The sequence below is a fragment of the Nicrophorus vespilloides genome, unplaced genomic scaffold (assembly GCF_001412225.1).
Source record: "Nicrophorus vespilloides isolate i.1.1-1 unplaced genomic scaffold, Nicve_v1.0, whole genome shotgun sequence".
NCBI lineage: Eukaryota > Metazoa > Arthropoda > Insecta > Coleoptera > Silphidae > Nicrophorus > Nicrophorus vespilloides.
The window spans coordinates 112,599-127,244 of record NW_017099724.1 but is presented as its reverse complement, the minus strand read 5'-3'; the positions used below and the strand labels follow the sequence as shown (position 1 = coordinate 127,244).

The 14,646-nt window shown below is 35.2% G+C and overlaps 1 protein-coding gene across 7 annotated transcripts; it reads right to left on the bottom strand.

Moving 5' to 3' along the window:
- Positions 1–1,323: 1,323 nt before the first annotated feature.
- Positions 1,324–14,576, bottom strand: LOC108565382 (MAP kinase-activating death domain protein). 7 transcript variants are annotated; one of them, XM_017924802.1, is made up of 29 exons: positions 14,463–14,575; positions 11,356–11,569; positions 10,947–11,266; positions 10,711–10,900; positions 10,492–10,649; positions 10,297–10,431; positions 10,121–10,236; positions 9,882–10,063; positions 9,759–9,829; positions 9,581–9,695; positions 9,453–9,485; positions 8,952–9,043; positions 8,699–8,894; positions 8,166–8,637; positions 7,468–8,111; positions 7,143–7,412; positions 6,673–7,086; positions 6,449–6,607; positions 6,201–6,389; positions 6,063–6,141; positions 5,871–6,007; positions 5,602–5,745; positions 5,017–5,508; positions 4,684–4,956; positions 4,454–4,621; positions 3,220–3,228; positions 2,442–2,514; positions 2,277–2,323; positions 1,324–1,973 (listed from the first exon to the last, which is right to left on the bottom strand). In XM_017924802.1, the coding sequence occupies exons 2-29, from the start codon at positions 11,467–11,469 to the stop codon at positions 1,560–1,562; spliced, it is 5,706 nt and encodes a 1,901-aa protein (XP_017780291.1). In that variant the 5' UTR covers positions 11,470–11,569; positions 14,463–14,575; the 3' UTR covers positions 1,324–1,559. The 7 variants fall into 7 exon arrangements, with proteins under 7 accessions (XP_017780291.1, XP_017780292.1, XP_017780295.1 ...); XM_017924803.1 differs by having other exon boundaries at positions 10,711–10,882; positions 14,463–14,574; XM_017924806.1 differs by lacking the exon at positions 3,220–3,228.
- Positions 14,577–14,646: the final 70 nt, after the last annotated feature.

Sequence of the window (14,646 nt, the reverse complement as noted above, 5' to 3'; positions counted from 1 at the left end):
CATATACTTTTGTTATAATATAACTCCAACTGTCGTTATTTTTACGTTTACTTTTTTAAATGATTTCTTCTTAATTATTTAAATTATAATAATTAAAATGGACCATTTATTAGTAATCCGTACTTAATTAATAAAATTTTAATAATTAACAATAAACAAAAGCTAATATACTTTTTATATATAAATATTAAGATGGAAAAGTATATTCTTAATATCATCATATTAACTATAATTATTAGATTTAATTCACATATGTTGCTTTTGTTTAATAATTAACTGATTTTTTTAAATTATATTGTCATAAAAGTAATCTCACTCTTGTTTTCATTTTATATCTAGTAATCCAAGTATAAAAGAGTTAAACGAAATCAAATAATATGATTTATTAATATTTTAACATCAATATTGAATTTGTATCTAGTATTGCTTTCAACTTTAATTTTATTAGTTTTTTTATAATTAAAATTTGTATTTAAGTTCACTGGATAATAAATGTGTTTGATGATAGAAAAGTTCGAGCAAAGCTTAGGAAATTTCGGTGACAATGGACCAAAACCGTTATCCTATAAGTAATTAACTGGATTGTCTAGTTAGATATACAATGTGACCCTTTGCATAAACTATTTCGCATTGTTTCCGGTCTTTGTGAAACCTAAACAGAACATTTACTTACTCCTTTAATTACATAATCGATACGGAGATGTTTCAATTAAAATAAACGGGGGAAAGGTGTTAAGAATGAGTAAGGCTGTGCTGCATCATAGTTAATGTTTATTCAACTTATGAATAATATTTTTTTTTTCACATATTAAGCTTGTCTAGCGAACGTAGAATAGAAATACACGTATATTGCTTTTCTAAGAGAGAAGGAGTAACGAAACATTAATCATATTCATTCCGCGAGAATATCTAAAGAAAATATTATTAACTTATATACTATTTACATCGAGAAAGATCTAGTTTCACTGATTAGGCACAGGATTATTATTATTATGTTTGTAATTGGTTAATTCATTTAATGTAGTCAGCGAAAGTCGTATCTAAAATGTATTTACAAATTGTCGGAAACTTCGAAAACCTTATTGCTAGAAATATCTCCTCCGATTTACACGAATTTATACAAAAAACAGCAACATCATTTACACTCGTAATTTAGGAAACTCGGTGTGATTTGTTTAACATTTAAATAAGAATTAAAAGAAATACAATTATATACACTAGTATCTGTTCCATTTCAAGTTCTATATAATCAGTCCAATCAATGAATATTATATATTTATATATATATTTGTTTTTTTTTTTGTACTAATCTATATAAATAAATATAATAATTTGGTCTAGTGTAACATTGAATAAATTTTCTAAGATAGAGCATTTTTCTTTTAGTTTCAAGAAATTGAATACGTAATATCTTTCATTAATACTGTGTATGTGAGATTGTTTAAGAACGATGATGGTAAATGCTATTAATTTCTCATATTCCATGGTATGCAAGATGGAATCATGCAGGATGCGTCGTCGCCGTAGATGAAAGGTAGCGAATATCTGCCGCCTCGTCGTCACTTTGGACGGGGCGGCGGTTGCGGTGAGAATGGTGGTAAATTCCTGCTGGGAACCGGCGGTGGAACTGATGGTCTGCTGTAAAGTACCTTTCCTGGCGGTGCTGCTGGTGGTGGTACACCTGGAGGAAGAGCCGGTGGTGGATACGAAGGTGGTCCTCCTACGGGTGTAACCGTTCCGGGCTCAGGGCTATGCGGAGGAGGTAATTGTTGAGGAATGTTCTGTGGAACGGGAATCGACTTAGGCGGTATCGGTTGCGGTATTTGGAGAGGAGGCTGTGGTTCTTGTGGCGGCGCTGTCACTGTTGGTGTCGTGACCGATGATGTTGGTTTCGGTGGCAGCTGGAATCTCTTGTCCGATCCGGCGGCGACGTAGGAGAAGACGCAGAGAACCGCGTAGCAGATTTGATCCGCCTAAATGGCCAAACGATTAGTACAACAACAACACTTCTCTTCGTCGTATTCGGAATACTACGGGATGATGGGTTTGTGAAAATCATAAACAATCATGCACGGAGGATGGTGGTGGCAACGCATTTAGTCGCTCGGCCATGCAAATTGAAAATATCCGATGAAGTGACAATAACATCAGGCTAGCCTATAAGACACGTGCGTGGAGAAGATACAACAATAAACCAAAAACAGAAACAAAAACGAAAATAATATAAATAAAGTGAAACGGATCACACTTAATTAGTATAATGAATGTATGCATACCATTGAAGACTTGTATTTCCTTTGGATGACTTGCCTCGTTTTGGGATCTGCAAATATAATCTGTTATATAATTGTGAAACTATAAATAATGGTTTATTGTAAATGTAATATTTCAATTACTTACATGAATCGATAAATACATTTAGTACAATTGGTAATACTCACTGAATTCTTCCAATACAAATATGCCTCCTTTTTGTGTAAAACATTTCCTTATGTGATCAATACGGACGAAGAACTGTAAAACAATAGAATGTAGTAATGCTAACACCAGACAGATTAGCTAAAAGACAAACAGTTAATAGGCAAAAGCTAAGCGTAACACAATTCAAATTCTAACAATTCGTAAATCCATTAATTGACTAAATACGACACATTAACACATTACATGCCCGCGTGTCATGCGTGAAGCTTAGGCAACTTTAGAGATGGTTTGCTCAATGTATGATGGCCAAAAAGTTAGTGTAGATATGTGTTCTGTATCTGTGGTGGTGCTAATTTTGGTGAAGGTGAAACGGCCATGCGGTGTCCGGCTAGAAGCAGCATTCTATCACACTACAACTATGCGAACACCGGGGGGACGTTTGGCATTCTACGCTAAACCACGTGTGATATGTGTATTTTTTTTTTTTGTGAATAAATTATTCATCGTCTTCATCATCATAGACTCGTTACAGAAAATGAAAAAATTAAACGAGAAAATTTAAAGAACGAAAGAAGAAGGAACGCTCTTTCTTTCAAAGGAACTACAAAGTTATAAAAAGAAATGGTAATCCACTCCCCCTTTCCGGTTCGGTGTAAAAATTATCATCTGTGGAAAGAGGTGTAGCCAGAGCAAAGAGATTACTACAGGGATAAGCGCTAAACTAAACAGAGACTATGCTAAACTAACGATCAGATTAGACCAGATAATTTATGATTTTATAATTTTTCTTCAATATACCTCAAAGTCCTGTCAAGCAGCCAGCAACCGACGTGGACAGATCAACAGGAATAGAATAATAATAAAAAAAAAACCAACAGAACACAACATTAGTGACGAAATATATAAAAAAAAAAAACTAAAAAGTCTAAAATAAGATTTAAATTAAAATTTAAAAAAAAAATAAATAATAAATGTTAAAACAAAATATGCCCGACAAGGACCATCTCAAAAGTTCCTATGCTTTGCCACAGATCTTCCTCGAAACATTCCAAACATCGAGGAAGATCTGATTAATTAAATATTGCCATACATGACCACTCATCGACATCGAGATATAGATATATATATTAAAAGAGAAACAAAATTTAAAAAAAAGAAACAAAAGATAAAGCATCCACATAACAAATTCAATTACAAACTTTGTTACTATAGTATAGCAATATAGATAGATATAGATAGAAGAAAAGAAGTAAAAGTAAGACAGAAAGAAGAGATAGAGTTTCAGAGATTGCACATTGAGCGGCATGCAATATTTTTTTTTTTAAAGAAACACTGAGTGAAATAAATGAAACCAAAATATAAATAATAATGATATTAATGTTTAAACTAATAAAATACTGAGTATGTGGGTTTGAGGGGGTTTTGAAAAATTAAAAAAACAAAAACATGACTTACTACCTGAACTGATCTTCCAAAAATGATGAGAAAATTCGCAGCCACTTTTTTTTTTTTGATTGCATATCTTCTTTTTTTTTTGTTTTTGTTTCAAAACACTTATAAATATGTAAATGAAAACGTAAAGAAAATAATATTATGCAGTACATATAGATGGCAACCGAGAGCGAGTGGCAGAGCAAGTAAGAAAGTTTGAGTGGTCCTTGCAGTACAAATGCACAAATCACAGCGCACCCAACAACACGACATAAATGTATAATATATTCAGATCATAATTAAACTAAAAGAAAATAAATTAATTAATTAATCAAGAAATCATAGAAAACGAAACATTCGGAAAACACAATGTGTTAGATTTAAAATAAAATTGATAAGAATAATAGAAACACGTTGTGTTTTCCATCTAACAATATGTTTAGAAACTAATTTACAATGCTAAAATTTAAATTAAAATCAGTAATCCAAAGAAAACTCACTGATCTATAAGAATTTTGATTATTATTATTATTAATTTTTTTTTTGGAAATTTTTGAATGAAGTATATTTACAGAATGCTTCTAGTTAATGTTGTGTGTACCTTACTATTCGCGAAGAGCAAACCCACACCTTCCATGCAAACCTGCAGCAATCCACCTTCACCTGTGCTCATATCTTGTACCGGAAATTCGCCACCTAACTCAGGAGCGGTACCTGCTACGCCTCCTCTTTCCATCGCATCTTTGATGCAATAATACAATTGCTTACACTAAAAAAATCACAAATCACAAGAAATAATTGTTGTCCTATATTATCTTCTCTGTGAATTACCTTTTTCGTATAGTATTTGTGCAATTGTGTTTGCTGACCATTCCGACGCCACAAACACAACACTTTATTCTTCGGGCTGTACGTCATGTTTACCAATCTCTCGAACCACCACCTCTCAACTATTACCCCAGAAACCGAACGCAATACTAGACCATCATCACGAACTTCCAAGAACCTTAATTCGCCTCCCTGATCAACGCCCTGATGTACAGTGAAGCTCTGGCGATGCAACAATCGCGAGCCTAATGGTTTCAAATCAATATCATTTCCGTGCTTCAAAGATAAAACAGAAATTATTTACAGAAGATTACAACAGATATTATCCAGACTTACCAAATTATTGATTTGGTCTAGAAGTAAATTCACTTCCTGGCTGTAAACTAAACCGATATGGCTTTTACCGAGAAGCCTTCTGATTTTCCTTTTTAATTCCGCTTTGTTCACTTTGAGCATCACCAAAATTGCTGTCAAGTTATACAGCATCGTTGAAAGTAATCTATCTTCATCATGCTCTAAACGCTTTCTTTCCGTGTCGCTAAGAGCCTTGTATCTTTCCATCATCTCTCTTGGCCCTTGGTCCATTCCAATCATATCTCTTTCCTGAGAGACGGCGTCAAGAAATGCGTCTTCCCAAAATTGCATTTGATCCCATAATCCGCTTCGCTCTTTACCAATTAAACCTTCAAACAGATAAGTCCTAGCCACATCTGGCGATGGGGTCGCAGCCGTGTTAACCATGTGACCCCCGTGATACCGAAAACCAGTGCTTAAAGAAGACTTACTGGACCAAACGCTGGAGGTACGCTGCTTTGGAATTTTCGGAAACTATAACAAGATTTCATAGTTAGACAAAAATATTTAACCTTGTTGGAGGTTTGGTTTTCAAACTAAACAGTTAGAAGCGAACATTTATTTTACCTGTAACGTTTCTACCTCCGTATCTGAAACCGTTGACCGGAAGGAAGCCTGAGGACCACCCCTATTTAAACCGCAAGCGGGACCCGTTGTTATAGAACCCCCTGGTGAAAGAGTACCACCAGAACCATGCACTGTCCCTTCAGCCTGTTACACACAACATATATAAATCAGGCATACTCGAGCGACGTTCGTTTTCCAGTTGCATCAAAGAATATGCCTGACGTCGAGACATAGTTAACCATGCATTAAACAACCGCTACAATACTTACGTCTGAATCGAAAGATGTTAGTTTATTCAGGAGCATGTTCTTCTTCTGGTTCAGCATGTCCTTAAACATTTCGGCCGTTGAATGTTGTCCATCTCCATCGACATCTTCAGCTTGCATCAGTCGTACCTCAGGAGCTTCTGCAACACATAAGTTTATATAATACTATAATTAAAACATTTCTTATTTTAATACCTGCTTGAGATGATTTTCTTGAATCCCAATCCAACTGTATCGATGAACGAGGACTTTGTGGCGATCGCGGACTTGAACTCTGCCACATAAAAATAAAAACTATAACCAGGATTTACAATTGAATTGTATTATACTGACCTGAGTTGTTATGTCTGTTACTGAGCCGTCGCTTATATCCTTTGTCCAATAATGCGTATGAGCAATTTCGTGTAGTTGAAATGCTGATGCTGTTCCACCTAATCCGTAATTACTAAATGTCACTTCCAAACCGTGACTCGCTGCCTGCAGTGTTTTCAACATTCCCTTCCATACAGCCTTCGGTACGCACTAGAAAAAACAAACAATTAACAATTCTCAAACATTTTCACTCCAATACCACCACATACCACATCATCTATATGATCGTCTGGCGCAATCTTTCTCTCTAACGTTTTATTCAGTTTACTGAGCACAAAGTTACGGTACGATTCATCCTCCATTAACTTTTTCAGTCGATTTAGTTTCAGCCAGCCCACACCTTCACCCTCTAACACTTGATTTACAACCTGTAGATAAAAAAACAAATAATTATTTTATTTCGTTTATTATACGAATCTCTAATTGAACTCACGTCTTTCAGGAATGCTTGATTCTCTGTGTTCGTTGTTGTTCTATCAATTGATTGCTTCCTTTGTATTTCATCATGTCTACGTGGGCTGTGTTTAATCAATGGACTCTTTTCAACCAATCCCTTTGGGCCTCTGGGGAATGGACCAAACACCCCAGTTTTATTGTCCTTTTTGTTTTGCTGCATTTGTTGTTGTTGTTGAGATGTTTGGCTATGAGAGCTCGATTTTTGCGAACCTTTATTACCAAACAAGTCTGAAAACATGGATGACGTAGAAGCCGCAATTCCGTTCAAGTCGGAACTAATATTCGAAAAGAAATCACGACTAGTTCCTGTTAGCAGGCCTGAGCTCGCTTGAACTAATGATGTGCTTGTTGTAGAACTTCTCCTCTCATCCGGTTTGGAATGTGTCTCTCCCTATAAATTTGAATTTCTTGATATTTTTTCTTGTTTTTTTAGTAATAATGCATTACCCTAAGTAATCCTTTCATATTGACTGCCTCTTTAGCGCTTTTTGTAATATCGTCAAATGTGGATTTGCCCACGTAAGTTAAATCCTCTATTGTGTTCTTACTAACTCCCGCCGCTGTCTTACTAGCTTCCAAGGCGCTTTTACTAGCTTCGTGCATACTCTTAGATGCTCCTTCCACTGCTTTTTTAGTCTGGCTCGTTAATTTATCAAATGGAGCGAATAAGTGGCTTTCTTCTGCTTCGTTCAATTTACCTTTAGCTTGAATCTTTAACTGAAACATATTTCTTTTTATAAAATAATATTCCTATTGTTGTTATACAAATTACTTTATCCATTTGAGCTAAAATTCCATCCTGACTGCTTTGGCGAGTAGTTTCCCGAACTAATTCTTTAGCCTGCGAAGCAAACTGTTCCAAAAGAGATCCCTGAGAACTTTGTCTTGTGACGCCACTGCTCTGTGGAATAGGGCTACCATTACCGGACGAACCAAAACTCGAAGTCCTGGCCAAAACATTCCCTACACTAGGCTGTCTCTGCAAACATGGACTAATTGGTGGTACTGGCGTTATGGATCTACCAGAGCGAGTTTTTCTCGGAGTGGACGGGTGATCTAGATCGCTCCCTGGTGATTCTGTTTTAATTGATGTACTCACGATAGTTTTCGGTGTCGTGGTAGAATTCGAATCCGATTCGTTTTCTAAACTGCCGCATTCGTCTTTAACGACGGCCTGCGTTTCTGCCTTTTTACCAAACTCAAACTCGGAATCACGATTGAACGATGGTGAACTGAGATCTGATTGCGAAGTGCTCGATGAAGACTGAGCAGAACCTGGTCTATCGTCATCGGGATATTCACCTTCGGGATACAGTAATTCTGATGGAGGTTTGTAAATTGAAAGTGGATCCAGGTTCGATGAGAGAGACATTTTTTGTGCAGATTTTCTAGCTTCTTGGTAAGACGTGGAATAACCTTTAAATTCAAACGTTTGAATTTACCTAAATTAATTTTCGTTTTTAATTTTACCTGGCGAAAGATCAGAGGAAGCCATTTCTGAAACAAAATCGCTTAGAGATGAATAGCTGGAGCTTGTGCTCTCGCCTCCTTCAGAATCAGATCCGCTTTCATCCGTTGGCTGATGCTCTTGGTTCTGTAGACTTCTTAGTGCACCGTTGAGTGAACTGCCATCATCCCAAACGACGAATTTAATAGGATCCAAAGTATGCAAATACCATTTCTGCTTGTCTCCTATTTGCGAAGGATCCAGGACGCCGGTATGCACTCGTTGGAAAGCCACATTATTCGGCGTCAAAGACCATTCCGCAAGGAATTCTACTGCTTGCGTACGAGCAAACCTGTTAAGAAATTGTGACGCTCGTGGGCGAGATCTCAGGAAACTGTTTATTTGAAAAGCCACCACGGGTCTGGGATATAATCTCAATGTCCTTGTGTGTTCGCTGAAGTTGGCGAGAAGATTTTGCGAATTGAAAAACTTCACCTAAAAGCATTGCGTGGGTTGTATTATTCATGCCGTCCCGCTGGTGAACCTTCGAAATTACCATAGCCACCCGCGTAGCTACGTCAACAGAATCCACATCATTTCCATAAATAAATGGATTAAATGCAGATGGTTGGGGTGTCGGAGATAGCGACGACCTAGGGGACACGACCGGAGAACTTCGATGGTTCGAGAACGTCTGCTGCTGTCCCGTTTGAGATGGAGAAATATCCGGCGATTTTCGATGAGAAGATACACTTGGATATTGTCGATCGATTAGTCGTAATAATTTACTATATTCACGCTATAAATACCTTAATGTATTTGACGTGGGTATGCTCTCCCTTCGAGACGGCATAAGCTGATTAGATGCAGCAGCCGTGGGAGTTGATAGTCCAGTTAATGCCTATTGAAATACAATATTAATTGCCTGCACATTAATTAAATTTAATTTAGATCTCCAACGGAGAAAATATTTACGCTCGCCGACGACCCTTAATGCAATTATGTTTTAATTAACATCTACCCTTGGTTATTAAACCAATGCCTTAATTAAATTAGTTAAATTGTATTAATAAATGATAAAATATAATAACAAAACAGGTTCAAGGGTTAGTTTATGAAAAGCGATACATATTCCAAATTGCAATATAACAAAGAAAAGCTTCGATTGGTAAATAGTTATTATAATATTAATAACAAATCGAGCTTAAAACAATGTTATTATAATCTGGATTATCTCGAAATAGAATCAATAGCATTGGGTTAGTATCATGCAAAAGCCGCATGCAATAGTGCGATTATTTTATATTTACACCACTGCCCACTTGGTCCATAAGTTGCATAGCCTGAGATTTAAATAAGTCAATCATTAAAATGAAAAAGGGGAAAGAGTTTGAAAAATATAAACAATAAATATCATTAGGTGTTCGTGTATCCTTACCTGTTTCAAGTGATTTTTTAGTATGGTTCCCTCGGGCTCTGGGAGAGGTGGTATTTCAGCAGGAGATATCAACTTGTTCGAATCCAAATCGATCAACCAAATATCATCCGGAAGTCTGTATGGATGTACAAATTGTAGTAAAAATTAAATAGTGAATAAACGTTTTTTTTATATTTACCTAAAGTTCTTTTTGTACATCAGAAAACTAGCCGGGAGACCGATAACGAAAGGAGTCGGTGCTAACAACAGCTGAAATTTGTGTTAATTGGTAATTCAAATGTGTCGGTTTATTACAAATTACCTGTTCAGCGCAGCTCATGCAAGTTGGGAGTAGCGGAATGACCGGGAACATGTATTCTAATGGATATATCATCGTTACAAAAGCCATCACAGACATGGAAAGAGCATTATAATCCCGAGATTGAAGTACAACCTTATTTTCCAGGAGGATCAGTGTTAATACCTTTAAGCACGTATCTACTCCTGAAACGGGAATTAACTTTAGCAAATGTCTTAAAATATGCTTTAATGTTAGTTTACCTAGTAGTTCTAGAGGTAGGTGCAATGGGAAATCGACTAAGCTAAACCTAGTATGATCCGGAAGCGCAAAAACCAATGGTTCATATACGCTGGGTGAGAGCACTTCCAACGAAACTCTAAGGACAGAGAATTGGTAATATTAATAGGATTTTTAGAGTTTAGATTAGTTAATTTACTTTGTTTTGCCTGGAATGGGAACGGGACAAGATAGTAATCTCAATATCCATGTTTCTATTTCCTTAACATCGTGGAGTACAATAGAAGGCGTCGCGTCAGTGGCTTGTCCAGTTAATACACTCCAAACAGTGTCCCTATAATAACGCCCACACGAATTTTAGAAAACAACAAATAAAGCTTTTTGAAATGGCAACCTTCCAATTTGACGCGATGCGCCCACGCTCCGAGGACTGGAGGACTCATTACACGCATCAATTAGTTTCTTCAAAATGAACAGACATTCTCTGAAGCTCGAGAAGAATGGGTGATGTGAGAGCAGACAAAGCGACGTTAATGAATGATTACGAATTCTCTGCAAATTAAAATTAGCAAATTTTAATTGGTTTTACGCTGTAAAGGAATAAAATACATACCTGTCTCTTTCTGCTGGCGCGTGGTGAAGGGGAATGACTTCCGCCGCTTTCTGAGTCATTGCTGGGTGCAGTTATACCTAACCTAGGTGGATGAATATTATTGCCTTGCACCTCGGAATCTCTGCGGCTGGTACAATCCCTTTCCGAATCACTGGGATTAACATTGCTACTTCTATAATCGCTAGAAAATCTATATAACAACGTTCATTCGTTAGGTCAGATCGATTGAGAATTACCTTGAGAACGCCGAATCCGAGCTTTTCTCCATACTCTTCCTCCACGAATCTCTGCGAAGGGTGGTACTGCCTCTACGTAGACTCTGAGCATTGGCTGGACCCTTTTCGATGGGCCTATAAAAATTTACGCAAATCCCGTACCTCGTTTTCCCTGAGTCTTTATCGGTTAACATGAAAACAAAAGAGGAAGGTTCTCGCAGAGCCGTCCTCCTTGGTCCAACCGAGGAGCAACCCTCCGGTTGGCAGAAATAAACCATATCCAATGGCATAGGGAAATCTTTGTGATCATCGGTCGGGTAACGACGGAGTAATTCAGGTGACTGGAAACGAACGACATCATTATTAATGCGAAGTGTTATCGATTATATATCAAAATGCGGTTCACTCTAATTGCATTCCCGCTACCTACCTGTATTGAAGGGTTCGTACTTGGCCTGGCTGAGTTGGATGGTCTGACCCCGACTATAGTCAAATAATCTATAAGCCGGGGGCACAGGAACTGCCTCTCGCTTTCGAAAGACATTGTGTTTGCTCTTAATTGGGTCACCTTTTCATAACTCTCTTGTCATATGGAGATGACAGATATCCTTGATCACTTGAGCGTCTCATATCTGTGACATAATCTGCAGAAAGATCCAGTCAATTTATTATTGTTTATCGTTTTCACAATGCAGTCATAACAAGCACACGCTACAAAAATAAACTAAATACTGCAGCATTGTTGAAATATATCAGGCTTTGTTATCTATTCACAGTACATGTGGGTTAGTTTATCTACCACTATGGCTTTTTATGTTTATTCCACTCGTACTTTAAATGCTTCGATTCAATTCAATTGGCGACGCGAAACAGAACTGTTATTTTATAAACACGTAAACAAAGGAATCAATATTAATTAAACATGAAACGAAATTAAGGCTATTTTCTCCACTGATAACGAACGCCTTGTATTTTTTTTTTCACCACCTCCAGCATTTTCGCAAACCACAGTTTACATACTAAGCATATTTCGTATGTATTATAATGGTACATGCGAAAATTGCCAACGTTGCTCGTGTAATTGTGGAGTTGTCGGCTGTGAACAACTCTTGGATCGATAAATGGGAGTCAGTTTATAAGCTACGGTGGAAGCGATAAAATCGTTCTCGAAACTAGGAAAACTAACTAAAAATAACTTCAAAAGGATGAAAAGCTATATTTGGACTTTTGCATTATCCACATTATATATTACATAGAGAACAAAACCATGCACAGATTTAATTAAATTCGTGGGTGAAGTTACATAATCAGAAACGTTCATTTCATATTCTACATTAATCCCATATTACAAAACAAAGTTTTCATTGTTTGTTTTTCCATTGATACTCTTTTTCATAAATGTAATTATATAACATATTTAATTGGTTTTGTATGTTTTTAATCACATTTTATAATTATTAAACTTTTAATAAAAAATGAAAGGTTATTTGAATATTGTGAATTCATTTAATATTTAATTGTATTTAATTTCATGCAAAATAATGACAGAGATACAAAGAGAAAACATGCTTTGATAATATAAAAGCAAATTGAATTCACTTTCTTTGTGCACGAGCTTAATTTAATTTCTAAAAGGAAATCCTTGAATCTATAGAACGTGCACAATTTCCTTCGACACAATTGCTTCCCTTATCTCGGTTTTAGCCTGTTTTACTTCAACGGAATTTAGTCAAATGGACTATACAGAAACTATACATTGTTTTATCTCTATCGATAAGAAAGTAGTTCAATGAAGAAGTAAAAACTTTACTTAAAAAGTCATAACTTTTTAAGTGAAGTTTTTCCGAAAACATGTTTAAATAACAGAAATAACATCACAAACTTTAACTTAACTTTGATCTTCCTTCATTAATTTAATGTTTGTTATATTTTGTCAATACCAGAGTAAAGTCATTGAATTAATATAATTTGCAGATAATAAATATATTAATTTTTACATTATTTCCATATAAAAATATTTCTTCGACTGATATTGGTAACATATTTTCTATATGAAAACATTATTAGAAAACAATTAACATCAGCTTAACATATATTTTTTGCAAGTTCATAATTTAAACAAAAAAGTTACAAAGAGATTATCTTATGTTTAGAACTGAAATAAATGTTCGAACGATTTCTAATTTTATAAATTTTCGAAATTGTAATTTATATTAATTACTTTTAGTTTCATTTTATTTAAGATTTAATTAGAATTAAATCTGTACAAGATTTTGTTCAAAAATAATTAATTTGACTAGAATTTCGGTATGATGAAAAGCAAATATTTAGAGTACGAATCGAATAAATTGAAAATTACAAAATAAACAGTTAGACCTTTTTTTAGTCTTAGAATCAATAAGTATTACAAACTTACACAGTATAAGTTTCAATATCTTTAATCTATAAATTCTGTAGCAAAAAATGTATAAGTGGGATTCCCCAGTTTTAGATTAAAGTAAGGATTATAAATTTTGTGATATTAGCAAGTAATTATAAATAATTCAGTTAAGAAATGCGTATAATAATATTTTTGTGGCATTTAAAATATTTTTGTTATTCTTGCTGATAGTATAAACTCTTTTCAAACACGAAAAGTATTATTTTAACTGCAATTTCACAACAAATGCATTTTTATCAACATGCAATTTTCCGCGCATGTAGAATTTTTATGGACTAGTTTATTATTTTCTATTTATAGTCTTTTTAATTAGTAGAAGTAACAACACATAGTCGATACAATTACAACGATTTTGTAATATTTTAATTAGTTTGATATTAAACTAATTTTCACGGAAATCCTAATTCAGGTGTGTCGTTATGTTGAACTTGACACGACTGTCGACCAGTGACATGATTTGTCCCGTGAAGATAAACTATTATAGACTATATTTAGTCTAAATGCACACGCACACGTATTTAATTAAAACAAAAACCTTTCCTACTGTATCTCAAAACATTCCATTAAAGCATAATAATAACATTGAAACTGATGGCAATAAATCATTTCATATATTTTTTTTTTGATGTGATACGTGCGTCACAGTGTACACAATTCGATGTCACTGTTAATCAACAAACAAATGATGTTGAATTTAGATTAATCAAATGAAAATCACTTTACAAATTTAAATTTATACTATCATTAAGTTTAAACTCTCGTTAAGGATTGAAAACAAAAAGCTATTTTTGCTGCGCGCATTTGGTATTGGATCAATAACTGAGGAGAGCACAAAATGTGGATGGCCTATTTAACGAACTTAACTTATATGCAAATCTAAATCTTGGATCGATCTGACTATAGAAAACTTTCAATAAGCTGACGTGACCTGCTGTTTTAATTAACGCATTTGTTTTTGTTTGCTTTTGCTTCTCTTAATTAATTAAGGTATTTGCAAAGTATTGATTTTAAATATTCTGATATTTTTTTATTGTATGTGCGTATAAGCGTAAATGCAGATTTGAAAAGCTCGATGCAAATTCAGAGTATTACTTTACCAATGTTATGTTATGTAGCTCTTGGAGTACGTCAGAAAACGCCCGTTTTTACTCCACGACTAGTGTCCTGGTCGAAGGATTTCCAACCATGCGCCATGTAGACTGCGTACGAGAAGAAGGACACGAGCTTTTCAGCAGGGTTTTCCCAGGCGAGTGCGCAATTGATCGAAATTTTCGACAGGTC

Bases quoted from the DNA above. Each gene is read 5' to 3' on its own strand.
- LOC108565382 (XM_017924802.1), bottom strand. From the start codon at position 11,469: ATGTCTTTCGAAAGCGAGAGGCAGTTCCTGTGCCCCCGGCTTATAGAT. The intron at 10,901-10,946 runs GTAATTCTCAAT...GTTGTTATATAG, and splicing joins TCGGATTCGGCGTTCTCAAG to ATTTTCTAGCGATTATAGAA. The intron at 7,413-7,467 runs GTAATTTGTATA...AATATGTTTCAG, and splicing joins TTTTAGCTCAAATGGATAAA to TTAAAGATTCAAGCTAAAGG.